We start from the raw sequence: 24,638 nt of genomic DNA, 5'->3' as shown, positions 1-24,638 counted from the left end.
GCATTTAGTGTGCTTCAGCGCGATACAGCCATCAGCTCGCCGTCTGGTAGGGAGTATTTTGTTCTATATGCACATGTTCGCCGCAACATAACACATAACACGAACATAACACATGTTCGCAGCAACAACAAACAATTAAAATTCCCAATTACTGTTTCTATGGCCAAAAAGATTAATACTAAGAGATAATTGAACGAAAAGTTGTTAGACGAATAACCAAGGTTACGCCATCTGTAGTCGGTGACGATGGTGTGCTTCATCACGAAATTGACGGCTGCACAAGCACTGCTCTATTCGTTCAGCCTCTATTCGTTCTGCGTTCATTTACCCGCCTTGCAAATGCCAGACTGACATCTGATAAGGCAACAAACAAGCTTGTGATTGTAACTCTAGATAAAAAGAAGTGCCGGTGTTCACGGCTCTGATCAGAGTGTACGTTGTAGAAGTGACTCCGCGCTATTAAGTAATTTTTCGGTAAGCTTGCGCGAATCGAGAATTGAGATTTTTTTTGTGCCGAGTCAAGTTGTCCCCGTTAGAAATGGAATGTTTCTAATTTTTTTGCACTTTCTCCAGTCACATATCCAAAATTTCGGAACTTTACACAGGCTGTTTTGGTGAGCATAGAGACTAAGCTTAATCAGACAGATATAGAGAGCAGTGGCAGGTATTGTTTCACAGAAACGGCGTCATAATTAAATTTTGTTCCATATCAATGTGTACCGCGACTTTAATTTTAAGTGGCAGGCATGAATTGATCTTTGTTCCACATTTAAAAAGGCATGAAGTGTAACTGTTTTGCGAGGGCCTCCTGCGGAACCTGAACGAACTCCAGGAGTCGCTACAGGAGTGCTACAATCATCACTGGGCTCAGGGCATTGTACCGGCGCAGTGGCGACATGGCGAAATAACGCTTTTACCCAAGCCTAACAAGCCCATCGCCATCGATAACCTGTGCCCTATCTCTTTGACATCGTGCGTCGGGAAGTTGTTCGAGCACCTGGTTACGCGCCGGCTCACCGACTACTTCGAGGAGAGAGACATGCCCCCCATACAATGTTTCGTTTTTAGAAACCATTTGTCGACCCAAGATGCCCATTTACCACTAAAAGAGCTCATCATCAACAACCTGAGTAAGACTCAACCCATCTCCGTCTTAGCACTGGATGTACAGGGTGCGTTTGATAATGTCACCCATGCAGCCATTCTCAACCGGTTGCAAACCCTCAATTGTAGAGCTGCAGCATATAGTTATGTGGGTGCCTTTCTAACAGATCGCACCGCCACCCTTCACTTGGGACCCGATGTCTCTGGCAAGTTCAGCACGCCAGCGATAGGTACCCCCCAAGGGTCGGTGATTTTGCCTATGCTTTTAAATGCAGAGCATTTCTTTAACTCACGATGTCACCCGGCGTTGGCGTGCCTCGGCGGCCGCAACAGCCGTTCCAGGTGCACCCTCTCCCCCACTCCTCCCCTCCCGCATCACGCTACCCTCCTCGCTCTCAACAACAGGTCCGCCCCCCTCCCCCTACACTATATAAAAAATAATACTTACCGGCGCCTGGTTTCGTTCCCACGACCCTGCGGGCGGAACGCAAGGTACATGGTGCTCTACCCACTGCGCCACAAAGCCGACCCAGAATGGAAGGCTACGAACGCGCCTTATATCCTTGATTCATTCAAAATACGTCAAGAAGCTGCTGATACAACGCATTCACTACCTGTGGGCGGAACGCGAGGTACATGGTGCTCTCCCACTGCGCCACAAAACCGACACATAATGAAAGGCTACGAACGCGCCTTATATCCTTGACTCATTCAAACTACGTCAAGAAGCTGCTGATACTACGCATTCACTACCACCAACTCCCCAAACACTAAACGTTAACGCAATACACCCACCCTCTATGCGACGCATTTACTCGAGTCCCCCTCGCGGGGAGATGGGCCCTTTTAACATCGCTTTATCGGGGTAGCCAGCCCAGCTCAATTCCATAGAGGATATCTACCACGCGCTGTAAGTAGACGACCTAACACTGTGGATCACAAGATCAGCTACAGCGAGCTGTCGACACCATATTGGCATACCTACAAACGTGTGGCGTGACGTGCCAACCTTCAAAATCTTGCCTACTCATCATGCGCCCGCGGGCACAAAGGCGACCGGTTCCACCAACTGGAGATCCGATTGTGAGCATAAAGGGTACTGTCGTTCCCACAGGGCAAACGCTCCGAATACTGGGAATTCCCTACCACCATGATGGAAACGGAGCAGCAATGCTTCCTAGGCTTCAACAGACTGAGGCCCAGCTGACTTATCTTATTCAACGTGTGTGGTCCTGCCGTCATGAACTTAAAGAAGCAGACACATGCGGAGTTCTTCAGGTCATGTTGATCAGCTTAATCACTTATGGGACACCCTACGTGGCTCTCAAGACCAAAGAGACCAACAAAATTGACAATTATTCGCAAAGCTTACAAAACAGCTCTTGGCCTACCATTCTTCCCATCAACTAACCGCCTCCTCCACTGGGCTTGCATGACACCCTGGCTTAACTAATTGAAGCCCACACCAACAGTTAGCATCAACGGCTTCGAGAAACTGGTACAAGGCGATGTGTGCTAAACACTTTGGGCTACCCCCTTCCACCAACAATCGATACCCTGCAGCGCATGACGGCGATACAACGAGCTGTCATACGGGTGCTTCCAGTTCCAGAGCACATGTACCCGACTTACAATGCTAGTCGCAGGCGACACCGCGCACGGCTTCTTACAGCGAGATATGCCACAGACCCCGAAGCATGCTACACGGATGCCGCGAGCTACCGCTTCCGACATGCACATGCGGCTGTGGTAGTCAGGGCGGATGGTAGCACACTGGGAACAGCAACATTCCATACATGCTCTACAAGTACAGCTGAAGATGCGGCCATCACATTAGCGGTGGTGCACACACCGACGTCCAACATTCCCGTGCTCACCGACTCACAAACCGCCTGCCGACGGTTCACAACGGGGAACATCACCAGCCTTGCAGCTGCCATCCTCAAACAACGACGAGAACTGCCAGAGACCCGCGTTGCATGGATTCGAGCCCATACGTCCCTCACTGGGAATGAGGTGGCGCATGCCACTGCACGCGACCTTACCCACCGGGCATTTCCAGAAGTGGAAGAAGACGACCCACTTAACGGCCCTCCGGTCCTGTACCCACTCTTACAGAACTACTCCGACATCTTTAATCACTACAAATCTTCCCGCAAGGCTCTACCGTCCCCACATCCATCCCTAGGTGCGGCCGACGCGCACATTTGGCGACGACCCAGATCGAGACATACCTTAACCACGCCATCCTCCATTAAATTTACCCAACCGTATACCCCCCAACTGCCCATACTGCCCCGGCACCCGAAATACAACTCATTTGGTTTGGATGTGCCCTGCCAACCCCCACCTCCACAACCACACATCATTGAGCAGTGGTAGAGCTTGCTGCGCAGTGGCCAGCTCGCGGATCAGGAGTTGCTTGTGACGCGTTCCGGGCCGCCGCAGCACAGCGTGCACTACCGGACTAGGATGTCCACCCACCATCTACAGTAGAACTCAATGCGATAATAAAAAAAAACGTTTTCCACTCCACTCAGAGAGACTTAAACCCACGTATTCCGCATAGAAGCGGAGTACTGTATCCGTTGCATTACGATGAAGGGGTACCTCGCAGCGCCTCTAAACGGTTCGACACGCTCTTTGGCCACACTGTAATACTTGGGCCACACGAGGCGCTCGCACCCATCTATCTCCTGACTCTAATCGAACACGAGTGCTCTTACATCATGCCGTACAACTAGATTATAACAACCTTATCAATAAAACACGGACCGATCCAAAAACCAAAATTCTTTTTCATGCAGTGTTATCGACGGCTCGCTGATACACACCTGCCCCCTTTTTCTAATATGATATGACTCAATGACGTCATTAGGGGTCCAAGTGCCGAGCGCCGAAAGGATTGCGGTGTCATGAAAAAGCGGAACGCTGCCATGTTTAGAGCAATGCTTGGTGACATGTGAATGTCTTATGGTTGAGTGAGGTTGGGTGTTCCAACAATCTTATATTTATTAAAAAACCTGTTTGTGCGATGTCCACGCGTCCACTATCGAAAGAAATTTGATATAAAACTACCCGTTTTGCGATTGATAAACGGAGAACTGTGCTTAAGAGTGCAACATTTCTTTTTATCTTCAAGATCAGATGGCGCCAGTTTTCAATCTAACCACGTATTTTACTCTTTATGTTAGAGGCTAAAAAATAACGTTTACGCCAAACCCGCCAGCTACATTTCGGAACCAATGCGACAACTTGTGCTTATATAGAATAACAGCGCAGTTTCATTTTCATGCAGCTTGCCACCCCAAGCCTTATGGAGGCCAATTCTTTAATCCGCCTCACACGCTTCTGCGCTGTCATACAAAAAACACACTCCAGAAAGTCTACCTTTCTTAACCGCGTCAAATCAGCCAAAAAACAATCTGAAACCTGTTGAAAACAACACTTCGAGGGGACTGATAACACGTACAATAAAACACTACCATTTGTTACTACCTTGAATGCCCGGAATTAACATTTACTCTCCACTTTTGCGATACTGGGCTATATGTCCAGTCCACGTGCGCGTCAGTTAATTTAACCTTGACATATAGAAGCTGCTGTGATTATTAGTTGGCACTTCATGTGTGAACTGCAGACCAAAGCCACACTTATGGAGATTTGAACCACCACAGTAATTGTCTGTGTAAACCGCCTTTGTTCAAAGAAACTATAAAATTACCTACGCACCTTGGCACTTTTATTACTGCACCATCTACACCGTTTTTAATGTTTCTAGGTACCCAGACAAGAAAAATATTCATATTCAGACGTCCACAAGCCTTTTCCTGAACAATGGTGGCTTCCGCGCTTTTATTATACCCCCATTCTTTCGGTGCATGGGAATCAAATGAATAGGGATGTCAGTGAGGTATATGATATTACAAAAAAGGGGGAAGTTTGCATAAATGAGCCCTCGATAACACTGCATGATAAAAGAAGTTTTATTTTTGGATCCATCAGTGTGTTATTTATCAGTACGCTGTAATCTACTTGGGCGTCATGATCTATTACTTTTACCTGGCAATGTTATTAGTCGCTTGGATACATTTTTGGTCCACTCTGGGCGCAGAAGAAAACAGCAATCGTCTAGCGCAAGGACAAAAAGCTACATCCTTAAACAGCGCTTCAAGACGAAGGCAATAGATGAGTGAGGACACACATGACAGCGCTGTCTCCACATGTATTACCCTCGTCTTCTAGCGCTATTTAGTGATGTAAAAGTACCAAGTAGCTCGATTGTAGATTTTATAACATGAGAAAAATTCAGGTACCCACTTCGACGACATGCCTGTACGAAAAATAACTTCGGCTTTCCTTGTAGAGAAGGGCAGTTGCTATCGTTGAACTGAGTGTAGACTTCTTGCTTTAGGTTGAGCCACTTTCCATCGGTGCCGTATATTCCGTCATTTTCTCCATGCGACATTAGTATGACCACTAAGCACTCGGCATTTTTCTGCTTGTCTTCCTTTGCAGCGTCGGACAGCACTGATTTCATGTCCTGCAATGTAGCCAGGTAGCAAGAAGAATTTACATTAACGTTTGATTGTGTATCAAGAATATTCAGTAGTGTTCAGCAGAACTACGCAAAAGCGCTGAGTTTCAGAGTTTTTGGCTCATCTTTTGAACAAAAAAACCTTGTTCGAACTAGCCATTACCAAAACACAAGGGTCTCATCTTAGGTGTCTAAAGCTAGGCCCTAGTGTTAGGGAAGTTGAATGGCTCTTCAAATTATTTGAGAATTTGCTTTTAGTAACAAAGATCACCTGAGCGATATTGTAAAGTTTGGACCCGGATATTAGCCAAAACTTTCTATCTCTTACTAAAACTTGCTATTTAAAATAAAACGGAATAAATTATGCACGTGCAGCTCATGTAACTACCCGGTATGTCCGTATATGTATATATATATATATATATATATATATATATATATATATATATATATATATATATATATATATATATAGATATATATATATATATTAAATTAGAGTCACCACGAAAAACATAACAATATTTAATACGACGTTTCGGCTGGCAACCAGCCTTTTTCAAGTGAAGTACATAGGTCGAATACAGGGTATATGTAGGCTCGCAGGGAGCGCTGTGAGCACGTGGACACATTATTTCAAAAATGTACAAGAAGGAAGAACAGCAAGAAACAAGTAGAAATAAACGTACTGCACGACTGGGCGCGCAGGTAATCCATCTCAATATACAACGCGGCTAAAAGCAAAAGCGAGGCACTTAGGAAGCGTGTTTCCTTCAGCCACCGCCCACCCACGCACAGCAATATTAAGAAAAAAGTAAACAAACAAGGAAGGGGTACTGGGCATCTTACTCCAAAGGAGCGGAAACAACCTGCCGCATAAGGCGGAAGCGTAGAATAGACAATTAGTCATCGGGACACTGGGGAACGCAAAATGGCAGAAGGCGACGTTGAAGTTAAAGAATGCAGGCGGGAGGATTAGCGAGGGGGCCACGTCCTCAAAGGAAAATGCCGCCGCTTCCGGAGGAGACCAGATAATAGCCACAAATGGCTTATCCGCGGCCCGCGTCCCGGGCACAAGGTGGACAATGACGACCCTTCGGAGGGCGCCGACGCCGACAAAGGTGTGTGTCAGAGCCACCCAAGAAGAGCGCAGGTTGTTCGAGGATTTTGAGAAATGACACACAAGGCAGGAAATAAACAAAGAAACAGCACACAGAAAAAAACAGTTGAACGAGCCCCCGGCTCATGACATGAAATGGATAGATACAACAAAATGTCAGCTTACATTTGATATTTTTGCAAGTAATAAGGGTTTGCACATCATGAAAAAAGTAAGATAAAGATGTGACGCACGTACCAGAACAAATCTCCAGTGATCTAGGGAAAAAAAACACTTCGTAGCTAGTCATCAATGGCAGTATAAATTCGCACACAGCATTCCTTTTAAACAAACTGACAAACGAAAGAATACAAAGAATACACGTGTACAAATCGTAGAACATGGGGAACCATAGCAGTGACCAAAAATAGCTTACAAAGTGACATTTCGGGCAAAAGAGCAATGAAGCATACGGAGAAAATAAGTTATTCACAACACTAGACCGAATAGTGCTTGGAAAGTGTAATGATGGGACACAGCTAGAGTTCGTGCAGGAGAAGCATTAAAGCATACGGAAAAGTCCCCTGCTGACAACGATGAACCATCCAACGGTTGAGAAGTGGAAACGTGCGAAACGTGCCGCTACAAGGTCTAGGTTTGAAGGCACGACAGCCTTCCCTGAGACTCATTGATACCTCTTGTGAGAGTGTTATATTTGTGGATCAGATAAGATTCACAGGCTTCCCTGTCGAAATGGGTTTTAAATCCTGATTGGAGCACTTCGGCTTAAATTGGTCGAACGGGTGTTTCAAAGAGTTGATATGTTTTGAAAGGGGGAGATAAGGTTTTGTTTTTGCATCGGATCTGTGATTATTGATGCGAGTTGTAAAAGAATTTTCAGTCTGTCTAATATATTGCGCACCACAATCACCACATTTTAGGAGGTAAACTATATTTGCAGTGTCACATATAAAGTTGCCCCTGATCTGCATGAAAAAGTCAGATACCCTGCTCTGAGCGCTTGCTGTTGGTGTCATCATTAGACACAATTTGCACCGGGGTTTTCCACATGGTGTGGAACCTGTGAAACTAGTTTCTCTTGATCGAGATGATGTTACAATGTCTCTGATGTTTCTTTCCCGGCGATACACCACGCGTGGTGGGTCTGGAATGATGTGCTTCATTCTTTCACTCTGGAGCAAGTGTTGTGGTGTCTTCTTAAAATTTCATTGACGTTTGGGCCAGATGCCGAATATGTCAGAATCAGATTGGTTTGTGACCCCGAAGTGGAGGTTTTATTGCCACTAATAAGGCTAGCACGCTCCTGTTCTGATGCCTTCCTGATTGAATCTTCAATGAGTGGTAGTGGGTATTTCTGTCGTGCGAGGTCAATGCGGAGCTGATCACAATTTGAAGCGAAGTCATTTTGGTTAGAGCAAATTCCGCGGAAGCGTAGGGCTTAGCTGTATGGAATGGCCGTTTTGCAGTGTCTCACATGGCTGCTGTGAAAATTCAAGTATTGGTGTCGGTCGGTGGGTTTTCTGTACACAGAAGTATCCAGTCTGTGTCCGTTAGTTGTTATCTGCACGTCAAGAAAATTTATTGTAGAAGTTGAATACTCATGTGAGATTGAGATATCACTGTGAGCACTGTTGAAATCGCATATGAATTGTTTCAGGGCTTCCTCACCATGAGACCAAACCAAGAAAATGTCGTCGATGTACCGCCTGTAAAACAATGGTTTTAAAGGGGAGTTCTCCAAGAACTGTGTCTCAAGGGTTCCCATAAATATGTTTGCATAATTTGGGCCTATTTTTGTCTCCTAGATGTGCCACTTATTTGGACATAGTGCTGGTTATTGAATTCAAAATTGTTTTATTCAAGTATTAAAGGTAACAGTTTGGCCAAAGTGTTGCTGTCAATAGGTTTGTCCTCTTGTGAATTTTCGTAGGCTCTTATGACGGATTCTATTCCACCGGCGTGAGGTATGTTTGTATACAAAGAGGCCACATCTAATGTTACAAGGAAGGAGTCATCCGGTATTGTGAGGTCTTTTATTTCACTTATAAAATGAGTAGTATCCTTTATGTACGAATTGAATGTGGGCGGAATTTCCCTTATAATGTTGTCGACATAGCAAGAAATGTTCTCGGTCACGGTTCCTAGGCCAGAGACTATGGGCCTGACCGGATTGTTGAATTTGTGAATTTTGGGAAGGAGGTAAAAACGTCCTGGCGTGCAGTGCAATAGAATAAGAGCTCGCGCAGTTTTTTTGTCTAGCAGTTTTCCATCCCTAAGTTCAATTATGGTACTGCGGACTCGTTCTTTGTATTCTAATGTCAGATCGGCCGCAAGGGGCTGGAAGAAAGACGTGTCACCTAATTGCCTTTGCGCTTCAGTGTTATAATTCGTTTGGTTCATGACAACACTCGCCCCTCCCTTGTCAGCGGGCTTTATAATGATGTCAGAGCGGGTGCTAAGGATTTCTAGTGCCCTCTGTTCTTTTCCTGTGAGATTCGGTCGGTAGGAGGTGCGCTTTCTATATTCCGCTTTGACATCCTTTTGAACCACCTTGATGTATGTATCCATATACTTGTCACGTTGTGGTGGTGGCGTCCAATGGCTAAATGATGGAAGGCTCGGTCCTGTGTTATCATCCCTGGGGACATCATGATAGTACTCTTTTAACAGAAGTGAGCGTGAGAAATTTTCTAGATCATTGTACAGTTGCAGCTCAAGCAAGGGTCGTCATTGTCCACCTTTTGCCCGGAACGCGGGCCGCGGATAAGCCATTTGTGGCTATTATCTGGTCTCCTCCGGAAGCGGCGGCATTTTCCTTTGAGGACGCGGCCCCCTCGCTAATCCTCCCGCCTGCATTCTTTAACTTCAACGTCGCCTTCTGCCATTTTGCGTTCCCCAGTGTCCCGATGACTAATTGTCGATTCTACGCTTCCGCCTTATGCGGCAGGTTGTTTCCGCTCCTTTGGAGTAAGATGCTCAGTACCCCTTCCTTGTTTGTTTACTTTTTTCTTAATATTGCTGTGCGTGGGTGGGCGGTGGCTGAAGGAAACACGCTTCCTAAGTGCCTCGCTTTTGCTTTTAGCCGCGTTGTATATTGAGATGGATTACCTGCGCGCCCAGTCGTGCAGTACGTTTATTTCCACTTGTTTCTTGCTGTTCTTCCTTCTTGTACATTTTTGAAATAATGTGTCCACGTGCTCACAGCGCTCCCTGCGAGCCTACATATACCCTGTATTCGACCTATGTACTTCACTTGAAAAAGGCTGGTTTCCAGCTGAAACGTCGTAATTAATATTGTTATGTTTTTTGTGGTGACTCTAATTTAATATACTATGCAGCTGCCAAGCCCTGCACTGTTATATATATATATATATATATATATATATATATATATATATATATATATATATATATATATATATATATATATATATATATATATATATATATATATATGTAAATATATAGTAGATTAGATTAGAATCCCCACGAAAAACAAAATTTATTCGAAGTTTTGGCCGGGGTCCAGCCTTTTTCAAGTGAAGCAGCAGGGCCGAAACAGGGTATATAAAAGCTTGAAGGGAGAGCTGCGAGCACGTAGACACATGATTTTGAAAGGATACAAAATAAAGTACAGCAAGAAAATTCACAAATTGAACAAACCGGGCAGGCTCATAGTCTCTGGCATAGGAAACGTGAAAGAGACCATTTCTAGCTATGTCGACAACATTAAAAGAGGAAACCCGCCCATATTTAATTCGCAGATAAAGGATACTACCCATTTTCTAAGTGAAATAAAAGACCTCACGATACCGGACAACTCCTTCCTTGTAACATTACACGTAGCCTCTTTTTATATAAACATACCTCACGCTGGTGGATTCGAATCCGTCGTAAGAGCCTACGGAAATTCAGAAGGTGACAAACCGGTTGACAGGAACACTTTGGCCAAACTATTAGCTTCAATACTTGAAATAAACAATTTTGATTTCAATAACCAGCACTACCTCCAAGTGAGTGGCACATCTATGGGGACGAAAATTAGGCCAAATTATGCCAACATATTCATGGGCACCCTTGAGACACAGTTCATGGAGAAGTTTCCTTTAAAACCAGTGTTTTACAAGAAGTACATCGACGATATTTCTTTTGTTTTGTCTCATGGTGAGGAAACCCTGAATAATTTCATACACGATTTTAACCATGCTCACAGTGATACCTCACTCTCACATGAGTATTCAACTTCTACAACAAGTTTTCTTGACGTGCAGATAAAAACTGATGGACAGAGGCTACTTCGGTGTAGAGAAAACCCACCGAGCGACACCAATACTTGACCTTTTACGGCAGCCATGTGTGATGCTGCAAAATGAAGATTCCATACAGCCAAGCCCTACGGTTCTGCAAAATTTCATCTAACCATAATGACTTGGCTTCAAATTGTGATCAGCTCCGCATTGACCTCGCATGAAAAAAATACCCAGTACCACTGATTGAAGATTCAACCAGGAAGGCATCCGAACAGGAGTGTTCTAGAGTTATTAGTGGCAATAAATCCTTCACTTCGAGGTAACAAACTAACCTTATTTTGACATATTCGGCATCTGGCCCAAACGTCTATGAAATTTTAAGAAGACACCACAACATCTTGCTCAAGAGTGAAACAATGAAGCACGTAATCCCAGATCCACCACGCGCGGTGTATAGCCGAGCAAGAAACATCAGAAACATTGTAACATCATCTCGAAGAAAAAAAACCAGCTTCGCAGGTTCCACACCATGTGGAAAACTCCGTTGCAAATTGTGTCTGATGATGACACCAAGAGCTAGCGCTCAGAGCAGGGAATCTGACTTTTTCATGCAGATCAGGGGCAACTTTAATTGTGACACTGCAAATATAGTTTACCTCCTAGAATGTGGAGCTTCTAGTGCGCAATATATTGGACAGACCGAAAATATTTTCTGAACACGCACCAATATTCACAGATCCGATACAAAAACAAAACGTTATCTCCCCTTTCAAATAACATGAACTCTTTCAAACACTCGTTCGACCAAGTTACGGCCACAGTGGTCCCATTGGGATTTCAAACTCATTACGTCCGGGAAGCCTGCAAGTCATATCTGATCCATAGATATAACACTCTCACAAGGGGTATCAATGAGTCTCCGGGAAGGCTGTCATGCCCTCAAGCCTAGACCTTGTAGCGGCACATACCACATCCTACCACTTCTTGAGCGCTGGGTGGTTCATCGTTGTCAAAAGATTACTTTTCCGTATGCTTAATAGCTTCTCATGGACGAAATGTTACTTCATCATATCATTTCACTTTCCAAGCACTATTCGGTTTAGTGTTGTCAATAGGTTATTCTTTCATATGCTTCATTGCTCTTATGCCCGAAATGCCACTTTGTAAGATATTTTTGTTCACAGATACGGTTCCTCATGTCCTGCGTTTTGTACGCGCGTATTCTTTGTTCTTTCGTTTGTCGGTTTGTTAAAATTATGCTGTGTGCGAATTCATACAGCCATTGATTACCGGTTACGAAGTGAGATTTCTTTCCTAGATCACTGGCAATTTGTTCTCGTATGCGCGTCACATTTTTGTTTTCTTTTTTCTAAACATGCGAGCCCTTGATACTTCACGAATATGAAATCTAAGCCACAAATTCGTTATAACAATACATTTGATGTCATGAGCTCGGGGCTCGTTCAACTGCTTTTAAATACGATAGTTTTTCTTGGGCTACTTAAACCCAGAAATGTCGGTCTGTCTGTATGTCTGTCTGTCCGTCTGTCTGCCTGTGACTCGATTCAGCCACACGGCCACACTAAATCAATGCCTCCGCAATAGTCTTGTATAGTCAAAGCTAAATCGACCCGTCTATGTCCGCTGTAATGTTGATACCTGTCAACATAGTTGAAGAAGAACAAGACGGTACACAAATATAGGACAACAAATTATTACAGAAGTGTTGTTTGCAGTGTTTCTTTATAAAAAATTATACATTCTTGACTTTGGCGAAATATAAATACTTCATCAACTCCAGAAAAAAATTCACTTCGCCATCGCCTGCTGTCGCCCGCGCCACTATAGCTTCTTGCGGCATTTTAAGGAATCAACTGGCAACAGGTACAAAAGGCTCCACTAAATAGGTTCCACGTTCTGATTGCAACGCACGTGGAGTAAGGAAACGCGGTTCTATAAACGTTTCTATAAACTATCCTGTATACACGCGCGTCATCGCCGTACCAACGCGTTGGCATCAAGACACCCGGTTTGTAGCAGTGGAACACGGGAAATTTAAAATGATTTAGGGAAACCTTTGGCGTCTATACCTTGGGAGGAGCGCGACGCAAGAGGAACAACATGGGAGGTGAGCGGGAAAGCGAAGGTAGGCATTTACTTGGCAAAAGTCGATAAAGACTATCGTTTTTGACGACATTTGCAACGCAAGAAGCTGATTTGCGGCGAATGTTTTTTCTTTGTGCTGTTTCTTTGTTTATTTCCTGCCTTGTATGTCATTTCTCAAGGCCCTCGTACAACCTGTGCTGTTCCCTTATTTGGCGGTTCCCGCAGCCCTCCCCTCGGCATCGGCGCCCATCGAGGGGTCGTCATTGTCTGCTTTGTGCCCGGAACGCGGGCTCTGGACAAGCCATGTTTCTTCGGGAAGCGGCGGCATTTTGCTTTGAGGACGCGGCCCACGCTGAAGTGATTTGTAAACATTGCGGGATTACTAGCGTAAATTGTAGTCCGGAGTGCATATGCCTTGTTTCGATCACTCTGAGTGCGTTTACGCGAATTTATTAAATAGAAAAAACAATTCGAAACGGCGGTCCTCCTCTCTGCATCCTCACCCATTTTCTGTGGCATTTTCGTGTGGCGTCAGGACGGGATAAGGTGGCAATTGGCTGCGCTACTGCACGGTTCGCCAACCTTCCGACACAGCCAGTCGGCCCCGCGTTTAGTCCGCCGGCGGCCGACTGGTCGTCGCAATTCGTTCGCTCAGTTGAAACTAAGCCACGACACGTTTCTGAATGGAAGAATCTGCCTTTTTTTACTTTGTTTGTGCACAGTATCAAGCTCAAACTCCAGGTCGCTGTACACAAGCGCTGCACAAGCGCACATGCGACGCTTCGCTGACTGGTACGCTAGTAGGAAAATCTAATGCCACTTGAAGGAGGGAGAAGTGTCAGCGAAGTCAATATAGGTACTAAGGAAATAAAATCAACTGAAACTTTTACCGTGCACCGTAAAACCAGGGAGCAGGAAGCAGTTTTTGGCGCTGGGGGAACAAACACAGCGGTCAGCAGCACGACCACAGATCTGCGAACGCTTTTCCGTCTAAGAAATGCAATTATTGCAAATGAAGAATTTTTCCAGCTTATATTGTGTAAAAACACGACGGCCTCCAATTTTCAATGCACGCAAAACTACTCAGTGCAGTCAACAAAAAACTATTTTTAGTGCATTGGGCTGCTGACAGTTATACTTAGCATCTCAATTTGTATCCCCCTGGTCACAAAGCTAGCTAGCACAGGTGGTCTTCGCGTGCCTCCCAGTTTCTGATCTTAAGAAAACCATAGGTTTAATTTGAAACAATCGATGTCAAGAATATTGCTTCAGAGGTTTGATTTTATGTTCAGACTGGGCATAATTTGAAATATTTATTTGCCAGCCATGATGACTGAACGTTGAAAGAAACCACGAATGCAAGATGCTTGACGTGCGTTGAAACGTAAAGATGGTAGTCATTTTTCGTACAGGAAATGCTCCTTGCATTACTAAAAACTGGGTTAACCTGTTGCTGGAGGTAAACCTTTTTATTTCTTTTGTGAAACTCAGGTGGGCAAACGAAAAGGACAGTCACAAATCGATTGTCGCAATTAAAAAGAAACCAAAATTCAGCTTACTGGTGTTCGATATGATAAAACATAGCAAATTGTTTATGACAACGCCAGGTTGGTAGACTGATTGCCGCTCGGAGAACCAATACACTCTGTACTTTAAAAAATATCCGTGCGTTCCTTTAGAGCTTCGCCATTAAAGCACAACGCATCTTAGATTGGTGACACTGGCTATGACTACGTAGCGCACTCCGCTTCTAAAGCACATGCCTGATCATAACGCTGGCTTTGTATATAGGTACAAAGAGCAGGTTGGTAATACTCGAAAATTTTTTAATTTTTTAGCAACCCTTCACCTCTGAGTTTAAAGTTTAACCATCGCCGGTATTGTTTTAGCTTCACATCAATTGTTCGGTGCTATTGAAATGCAAAATTCACACCACTGTCCAGGCTCAAAGAATTCTAGAAAAGCAATACACAGCGAACAATAGAAACCAGTATACTATGTGAAGGTAATTCTCCGGAGAGGCTGTACAAAATACACATACAAACAAGGTTAAAAACGTAAAGAGAGATAGAGAGAGGGATAGAAATAATTTAAAGGAAGAAGCTAGTTATGCTAGGCGTGAGCAAATATCCCTTGGGCTCTAGCAGTGGCCAGCCAGCCAGTGGACCAACAGGCTCAATAGCCCAGACAGGATCCGCTGGGCCACAGGAGAACAAGACAGTCTCCCATGGCTCCACCTAAGTGATTCTGCGCGCGGACGTAGCCGCCTGAGGGCATATGTGCTAGATCTGCCTTGTCATTTGTGACATTGGTCATAAGATTTCCCTGGAAGCAGTAACTGTAGGTAAGCAGGTTTGGATGCCAATTCGTGTGAAGAAAAAGTCGCCATAGGATGGACTACCTCATATTGAGTGGCGGCTTAGGGGGGAGGCGGGTGGAAGCGGGCCCGTTCCAGACTATAGTGATTGTTAAAGTTCGTGTGGGGCGGGAGCCGACTCCTGCCCGGCCATTGGAGCGAATAACCGAATGTGGTGCTAGGTTCTATATCTGCTCAGTCGGTGAGTTATCGAACAGAGTCGTGCGCGCACTCGTTCCCGGCTATAGGCCGGAATGGGCAGATACCCATATCAACTAGATTTCGCGGGTCTGCGAATCTAGACGGAAGTCAGAATTAAGAAAAGCAGACACTTCTGGTGAAATTCTCTTGCTCAAAATATTCTAATTAGAGGTTTGGAATTACTGTATGCGTATTTGATTATTGCGGAGACCGTCAGTGCCATTTCTATGGCTGCCTCTTTACGGACTTTCGGTTCGTTTTTGTGAGTAAAGCCAGAAGCGACGTAGTTTCTCTGTCCACCTACTACCACGAACGCCATGGCGTCGTGGCCATGGTAATCTGCTGCGTCCACGCTTGCCAAATTCTGCTTTGCCGTACTGTTTGTGCAGAGCTTTGGCTTGCGCCTGATTTTGCTCTAGATTGTGCACGGGGTGCATGGTTTTTGGAATAGATGGGCTGTGTATGCTTTCTCTTATGTCTGTAGGTTGTGGGACTTTGGTTGGGGCGGTACTCGGATAGGTAATTAACAAGGCAGTAGTTCGTCCTTTTCTTCGTTCTTTTTTTATGTGTAAGAACGAAGTGACCTATCTTATCCTGATTACGATGAAAGTTTCAACTGTTATTAATAGATTGTGTTCTTCATGTCATGATGGTGGTTTGGAATACGCGAGATACTCGCGTGATTTGATATACTCGAGATACTCACGTGATTTGATCTGATATACCTTCTTTTGAGAGCGAAGACGGTTTGGGAAATGCGTCCGTTTGCCTGTATGTGAAGGCAAAAGACCCGTTGGCATGTCACTATGGGAAGGCGTTGTATTGCACCACCAGCAAAGAGTGGGATGTCCTGATGGATGACATCTGTGCGGCGCCCTCGACTAGCATCACGTGTATTGCAAAGTTTGGTAGAAAGCCGATCATCGTGTGCGGAAAGAGACAATGTCCTCCATGTAGCTGTTGCCCTGTTGAATCGTGTTCAATTAACTTACCTACACAAGGCATTATCGAAACTATCTAACATTTTCATGCTGTAGTTTCTTGCCTCGCTGGGGTATCATAACCACCAATGCTGTTTTCCACATATCGGGTATTTGGCCCCGTACAACACACGTTATTGTACCATGTGAGGGTACTGATAATCGTGCAGATTTCTGAGCATTTTATTCGTTATGCCATCTGGAACTGGGGCCCAGCGAGTTTGTATGGTTACGATGGCGCCTAAGACTTCGCTTACCGTGATGCCTCGACCAAGGAGGTCGTTTTCCTGTCCCTTTAGCGAGGGAGGACCTTAAGTGCTGAGTCTCCGAATTATATTAAATTCTCTTGATTAGCTGGGTGTCGGAACGCTTTATGTTGTGTAGAAGTATTTTGAGTTGTTTAGTTGTGTGGTTTTACTATTATCGGGGTCGATGAGAAAGGGGACAATATTACAGTTCTTTAAGAGTCCGATTTCCTGTTCTATTCGATTGCTTGTAAGGTGCCAATTTTGACGCCCTAGATGATTTGTGTAGTCTTCGATGTCGAGAGTGAGTGTAGCAAGACAGCGGCTAAGTTTGCTATTTAGCTTTTGCGTCCGAAGTCTCTGATTCAAACTAGGCTTGAAATATGACATGTTCAGGAGGTTTTCGTCGGCTTCCTGGAGGCCTGCGCCGGATGGTAGTTTTTTGGTAGCCTGGTTGGCTTCCCTGCAGCGAGTTCTTTTCATTCGCGAATGTCAGATATGTCGTTGAAGGAAGGGTTGCTCGTGACGTCACAGGGGGTACGTTCGGCAGCCCGTATTTTGCGGAAGCCGCCCCAATCAATGAGCGCGAGTTTATTACCGGATGGGCATTTTGTTACCCTGCGTCCGACCCTGAAAACGACGAAGTAATGGTCACTACCGAGCTTTTCTTGAGTTTAGAGTAAACTGGTCTCTTTGCGCGTGTTTTTAATGGTTTGATTTGGAGTACTACCGGCGCTCACGCTTTTTCATAAGCGGGCGTCCTGTGTCAGGTCAGGAATCCACGTGAGGCCCTCTTTTGGCGTATCGAGCCAGAGGTTTCGCCTCTTGATTGTGTCGCGTTCATAGCTCCATTCGGGGTGGTGATCATTAAAATCTCCGACGCGTATTAGGTTGTTTCTCCAGGAACAGTTTTAGGGTTTTACGAGAGCGTTTTTCGAGTTTGTGTGTTTTCAGAATAACTGTATACGTTAGGTATACACATGCTCTGTGTCCCGTGTTTTCTGCTGAAATTATAATACCATGAAGGTGAGCCACTGACGATGGGCTCATCTCGGCATCGATACGACTGGCCGGAATGTTTAGCTTCAGGAGATTGGATACTATGGGGTTTTTGCTTTGAGTAACACCAGGGGCGTCTTCTTCCAAGTAGGCAAAATATTTGTAATGGCAGAGTTTTGCAAAGGTGCGGGACTGCTGGAGAGAGTTGATGTCAGGAATTTCGTTCAAAATTATTCAGGGTGAGCGCATTTCCTTCGCAATCCTCGACAGGTGCATTGCTAGGCGACAAGCACACTGAACTTTCCGGGTTTATTTTATAAAGAATTAGGCATGGCTGTGATGATTATTGGCGATTTACGTTGAGGGTGGGCAGGATTAGGGTTTAATATTTTATGCAGCTCGTTTTCTTGCCCCTGCTCATCCACAGGGTGGCGTGTCCTAACGCTGTATTATTAGGTTGAAGGGGGAAACTTGGAAACCTATATTTCTGGTAGACGGGCTTACTTTTCATATAATTTTGTTAGGGTAATGCCTTTGAATTTTTTACGACCTAATTAAACTTGGATGGACAATTATTTCAAATCAGCAGACAAAACGCGTGGCTGTCCATTTCCCTTCGGTAGAAGCCGGTGTAGTGACACCAGACGAAAATTGTGTAACATTTACAACTTCACTGTGAATTGAGGCAAGCAAAGTAGATTTGGTGTACAAATACAGCCGTTTTACGCCGAATTGATGCGTACTTTCTAGATCACTAGTGCCAATAAATCAATTACTGAAGTTTGCAAGCATAATGCTTCCGTAGACGTTATGGTTGTTACAGATAATTGAAATTTTGGAACGTTTTCAACTTGGCTGAGAATTAAGCAGCAATAACGAATGAATGAAACTAGGAATGAAGACACAGTTATATCAGCCATCAGTGATCAGGTAACGCTTTTTGCGATACTTCTCATAAACAAGAGGTGCAACCATTTTCTGTAACCATACTCTTCCCACAGATGCGCATCTATTGACAGAATAGGGGAATTCTCTAACGTGTTGAACTTCACTGTGAATTTTGACGGGTATATTACACTCAGAGTAATGATATAGTAATCTTAGTGGCCGAGCGTAATAAAACTATTTTTTTGGAAAACTTTCCTAAAACAATAGTTTGAGATACTTTGTGTTGTGGAACAGTACCAAATATTTCTTAAGCACTAGGTGTTTTTGCGCAGCGGAAGAAAACAAGGCCGCACCCTAACATTTCAAATGATTGCTTCAAAAAGTAACCAAGAGGTATCAGGAAGACAGGGATGGCCGGAGCCATGTTCCCCATTAGAGATACAAAAGCAGAAAGTTCCCGGTGAAGACCTACCTCAGCCCTGAGGTCTCTGTGAGTGTGGACACGGAAAAAAAGTGCCTCGAAAAGATCTTCCATGCGTCGCACATCCACCTCAGAGCCATGCCGTTTTGGGAAGTGATTACCAAAATCAACGTTGTTGATAATGATACATAGGCCTCTTGGCTTCTGCGTCATAGGATACACCTGGAATGAGAAATTATGAAAACAAATCATTACTGAACAGAGTATGCCTGCAAACAACTGAACTGTTTTTTAGTTATTAGCGTTCTAACATCTTGAAGTAGTTCTAATACACAAACACGGAGAAAAATCTTACGCCGTGGCATTTACCCTTGTATCAGGCCCTCTCCAGCATGCTGTCGCTTACATTCGTTTGACTTGGCGTACACATCGTTAAAGGAGCCATGAAGACGAAATGCAAGTTGGGTTTATTAGAAAGACTGCTTAGTCCCGATAACTATGATACCAATATCATCGCAATCTTCGAAAAATAAGGGAGATATTAAAGGAAACCTGTGAAGCAGTCGCGACCCCCTAGCCAATTTCCAGTCACTTTTCTATGACGTCACGGAACCTTGTTTGCGTGATTGGCGGCCGCCTAACTGACTAGTCGCGACATCACATGACTGGACGTCTGTAATTGGGCCTCTAGTTCCGTTTGATCGCATCACTTGAATGGTAACGTGCAGTTAACGCACTGAAAATTATCTTTTATTGTTGGCCCGTATGACGTCATTCTTGCTCATAATACGTCACTGTGGCGCAAAATTTGAAAGTTTTGAAATACTTCTCGCTTTTTTCGTTAAAAGCATCTTTTGTGGCTGTAATGGAGCTGAGTGAGATCCTGAATACTAGTTCTTTCAAATTAAACGAAGTTGTATTTTCTCTTCATGGCTCCTTTACCTTCTCTAAATAGTTCTGTTCTGGTGCCCCCACCACGTCAAATTCTTTTAGCACTTGAGCACATGCCTTTGGTCTCCTTCTGTGCGGAACCTTTTTGAAGGTGCGGAAAAAGACGTCTAACTGTTCTACACTTAGCCGCAATATAGGGATAGGTATGGGCAAAATACTTGGCTGAAGAACTGAGGTAAATCTTCGCTGGTAGTGATGGAAATCAGTTCATTTGTTTATACACGATGTGCTTCAATTAAATTTGTGGGCTACTAAGACTAGAAAAGAAACCGTTAAATTAAAAAGACTCATTTTTTCTTTCTCGCTTACTATAAAGACCAGACTTAGGCAAAATGTAGTATGAGTCCATGACCATAGAGCATTTGGTTTTCCTTTGTCAAAACCAATAAATTAACGCCTTTGACTGGTTGCGGTAACGTTTTCGTTAATAATCTCTGTCCTGTTTCGTGTCCTACCTCTATTCACCTCGTAATACAATTAACAGAGCTATTAAGCACACTTTTTTCTCGAGCTTTATTAGAGGAGCTCAGAGTATTCCTGATTAATTGATTGGCGAATAGGCTCTATATTGGAAGGGCCCTTTTGATTCTCGTTTTTGTGATAAAGTCTTTGAGAAGTGTCCGAGGTGTAGCTTCCGAATTATTACACAGCTACTTAAAGAACCGAACGCAGTACGTACGTGTGAACGTTACCCTTTGAGATCATTTAGTTATCAACCAACGTGTTCCGCAAGGTTCACTTTTTGGGCCACTTTTATTCATCCGATATATAAATGACATTTATAAAATACCTGAATCGCCGAACCTTATTGTGTGTTCCGACGATACTAATGCATTTTTTACTGCAATGCCTGCAACAGAACTCCAAATATATTAAATAAGCTAGCTGTGTTGCAAAACAATAACAAAATGACTTCAAACGTATCATAATCCTAATTTATTGTCTGTAAACCGATTAATGTCAATATTCAGGAAGGTATACATCTTAGGTTCCGAAACACAAAGTTACGACAAGTTTCACAAATGGTATTTGGCTCAATAAAAACCTGCCCTGGAATGTTCATGTATCCAAGCTTATTTAATAATCAGGCAAGAAAGTTGGGCGTTTATACAGAATCGCAAACCTAGTGCCTGGATGGTGGACTTTGGCAGCCTAATATGCCCTATTCTATTCCATTATCTGGTACTGCTTATTGGTCTGGGTCACCACAACTCCTCCAGACTATCATAAGCTGTTGCTGCTGCAGAAACTTGTTTGCGTGAAAGAGAAGGTTATTATGGCAAGCCTATTTATCTGGCCACACAACCTCTACTTAAAAAATAGAATCCTAAAATCCAAACAAATATACTATTTTCCTGTGCTGCAGTACACAAACCGACACCGTTTAAATCCCTCCCCTCATAAAACACGAGAAACTAAATACTACCTGCCTACTTCGAAAAGTCCGTACTCAAACTTTGCACAAACTATTGCACAAAACATGTGCAGTTTGAGGTGTCCGCAGCTCTCAACCTGTTTTCGTTGAATTGTGAAGACGAGACATCTCATGAAATTTGATTGATTTGATTGATTGTAGGGTTTAACGCGCCGACGCAACGCAGGCGATGAGGCGCGCCGTAGTGGAGGGCTCCGGACTAATTTTGACCACCTGGGGATCTTTAACATCTCATGAAATTTATCAAGACATGTTAAGAAATACTTGAACGAAAGCATCCTTAACTTCTCTCAGCCCTCTGTGTATTCTTGTGTTTTTGATTGTTTAATGTTTAATGTTTCTCCAGGAGATACGTTAGGCTCATTATTTTCTCTTACCCGTGTAAAGGGCTTCAAACCTGTGTACTCTAAACCTTTCATATGTTCATACCAGTGTACGTCATTTGGTCTTTTTTGATGCTCATTGTTTTAAACTCGTACGCGTGTATAGGGCTACACACGTATGTACTCTCAACCTTTTTTGTGTGCCCTACAGTGCTTGTTGTTTGGTCTTTTTTGTGTATATCACGTCTGTAAAGATGTACTACGTGTTTCTAATTGGTGTGTTTGCGCGCCTATTCCGTCTATTCTGTGTACATGTTCTGTAACGGCTTCTAAACCGGTTCCAACTGTAAAGGGTGCCGAGAACTTGTCAGGCGTCGTGGATTTTTGTGCAGGCTTCTCCTTTTGCTTCAGGGAGAGACAAATAACCCTTGAATTTATTTGAAAACTTCCAACTTCACGCATGTTCTCTTTGGATATATTGTTTTCTAAATTTACCATTATTAAACATCGTAATATTCCTAGGTGCTATCATTCAGACGCACAATTATTCACCTAAGATAAAAAAGGTTGATTTTTTGCGAATGCATCTTACTGAAGCTTTAGGTGGTAAGAATCTCAACGTTATTTTTTGTAAACTTCAATCTTTTCTTTCAAAGGGACCACCCATCACTTTTGTGAAGACCTTACTAACAGGGAAGGGGGTGTTCATTCGTGGGGAGCCGAAATTGTTCTTGCTGATTGAATATTGCTATCAAAACGCATTGTAGATGCAAACCACAATCCAGTTTTGTTGACTCTGCCCACCTTTAGTACCTATAATGACCGTCATTTAATGGCGAATGGCCAAATGAGTGCAAAGAGCGCAAAAAAAATTAAAATAAATACAAGTGGAGTCAGCTTGCTAAAATAGATCCGATAATGTCAGCTCGTATAATTCGAATGCTAATGCTAATCAGTGTGAAAGGCCAAATTTTGATTATTTCTGGTACCAACGCGTCGCACAAACAAAACCTGGGATTAATATTTGAAAACTTGAAAACATCCGATAAATAATTTCAAAACTTCATATGAAAACCACCAACGCACACTTGAAAACCTCCCATAAAAAATTTGGGAACTCCGGACAAATATTTGAAATATATGGTGGGGAACACGAGCAAGTAAGCTACAAAATATAATAGGTGTGGTAAAATGTATTTCTATTAAAGTTGTGGGAGGAGTTGGTGCCGTGTTGGGTTAAGTGCCTTCCGTCTTATTAGAATGTGAATCATGAATAATTCTTCTCCGCAGCTGCTGCAGAGGGGTGTTGGCGATCGTGTAAGCCGGTTAGTTTCTTGCACCTCTGTGAACTATCTGGAACTTGCGTAAAGAAACTTCAGTGAACAGTGTGGTTTTATTACGTGTAGTATGTGGCATGTTTGTTCACCCCACTGTGGTTGTCATTTTTCACAAAAATTTCTGCGCAGCGGTTACAGCCGAGCTGCAGACAAAAAAGGAGAGCACGGTCAGCTCGGGTATGTCCCCTCGAAGGAAGCGTGCGTGGTGGCTTGCTGGATGCAACTCGGGGGTCAGCGTGCATAGCTTGGGGGTCCCTTCGGATAAGGTACCGCGCGACGTCAAGGGGCCTGATTGCCTCAATCATCGAAGTGGGTGGATGACGCCCTTCATTTCCCATGCGATAAGCCTCCTCGTTTGCCTTGATGCCTACGTGTGCGGGTAGCCTTTACAGATGGTTGCTGAGGCCTTTGGCCTGAGGCTTTTCAGTTTGCTAGCAAGACTTCGTACTGCGAGACAGCTGAGGGGGACCCGGTCGAACCCCAGAAGGGTAGCCTTCGAACCTGAGAGGATGCCTACTTTCTGGTTGATGAGATTCTGGTCGCACTCCTTGGTGATGTCCGAAGACAAGTGAAGACCCACGATGTCTGCCATTGTCGAGCTGCTGGCCACTAGCAGGCGGTATTGTCCTGCTGAAGCGAAGGCAGGCGCAATGGATGCTGCAGCCGCCGCCCTCCTGTCAGGGAGCACGGACCGATCGCTGAATACAAGCACGTGTCTCTCAAGGTTTCCAAGCAGGCCGCGGCTTTATGTCTTAATTCACACAGTGGAGTTATTTTTTAGGTCTCGTACGGTAGAGTTGCACTTATGGTGATCTCATTCGTCACGTGGGGTGGAGGACGTATGATGTGATCCGCCGGAGGTTAGCCGATCACCGTTTCGAAGGTATGGACAATCATACCCATTCGAGAGTGAAGTCGTTCTCGTAGCCATGCGAGGAGGGCGCCTCCGTCTGGAGCCCTATAGAGCAGCTCGATGTGAGGGAGGGTTCGCTGTAGGGTGCGTAGTGCGAGGGGCCAGACACCGACTTCAGCAAAAGTGCCCACGCATTGCAACGAGCGTAGAAAGCCTAGAGCGTTTCGAAGTGAATAACTGTGCTCGGTCTCGAGTTTCCTTCCCCGTGTTGGCTTCACGATGACAAGGAGCATAGCGTATAGGACTGTGGAGCACACCATAGTATCATAAATTCGAAGTGCCCAAGTGTGTGAGCACCCACGCCCCTTGGACAGAATTTGACGGATGGCCTTCAAAATACGGCTAGACTGGCCGAGTGGCTGTTTGATTTCTGGGCTCCAGGTCTGGTGATCGTCAGTAGTAAGTCCGAGATATGTGTCCTGAATCTTCCACTGAAGCTGTGAGCCGTATGCATCCAAAGGAGGGATTCGAT

The 24,638-nt window shown here is 44.3% G+C and overlaps 1 protein-coding gene across 4 annotated transcripts in view; it reads right to left on the bottom strand.

Annotated features, from left to right (window-relative positions):
* The window catches only part of LOC144147093 (caspase-2-like), a 92,612-nt gene that overhangs the window by 15,251 nt on the left and 52,723 nt on the right, over positions 1 to 24,638 (bottom strand). For 3 of the 4 annotated variants that reach the window (XM_077679139.1, XM_077679140.1, XM_077679141.1), the window contains 2 exons: positions 19,259 to 19,429; positions 5,425 to 5,647 (listed from right to left, as the gene is read on the bottom strand). In XM_077679139.1, coding sequence (XP_077535265.1) covers positions 5,425 to 5,647; positions 19,259 to 19,429 — 394 coding nt within the window. The remainder of the gene's footprint in view (positions 1 to 5,424; positions 5,648 to 19,258; positions 19,430 to 24,638) is intronic. The other variant, XM_077679142.1, reaches the window with a different exon arrangement.

Source organism: Haemaphysalis longicornis, unplaced genomic scaffold (assembly GCF_048455015.1).
Source record: "Haemaphysalis longicornis isolate Haplotype H1 unplaced genomic scaffold, Haemaphysalis longicornis Haplotype H1 scaffold_7, whole genome shotgun sequence".
Classification (NCBI taxonomy): Eukaryota; Metazoa; Arthropoda; class Arachnida; order Ixodida; family Ixodidae; genus Haemaphysalis; species Haemaphysalis longicornis.
This window is presented reverse-complemented; position numbering and strand designations above follow the sequence as displayed.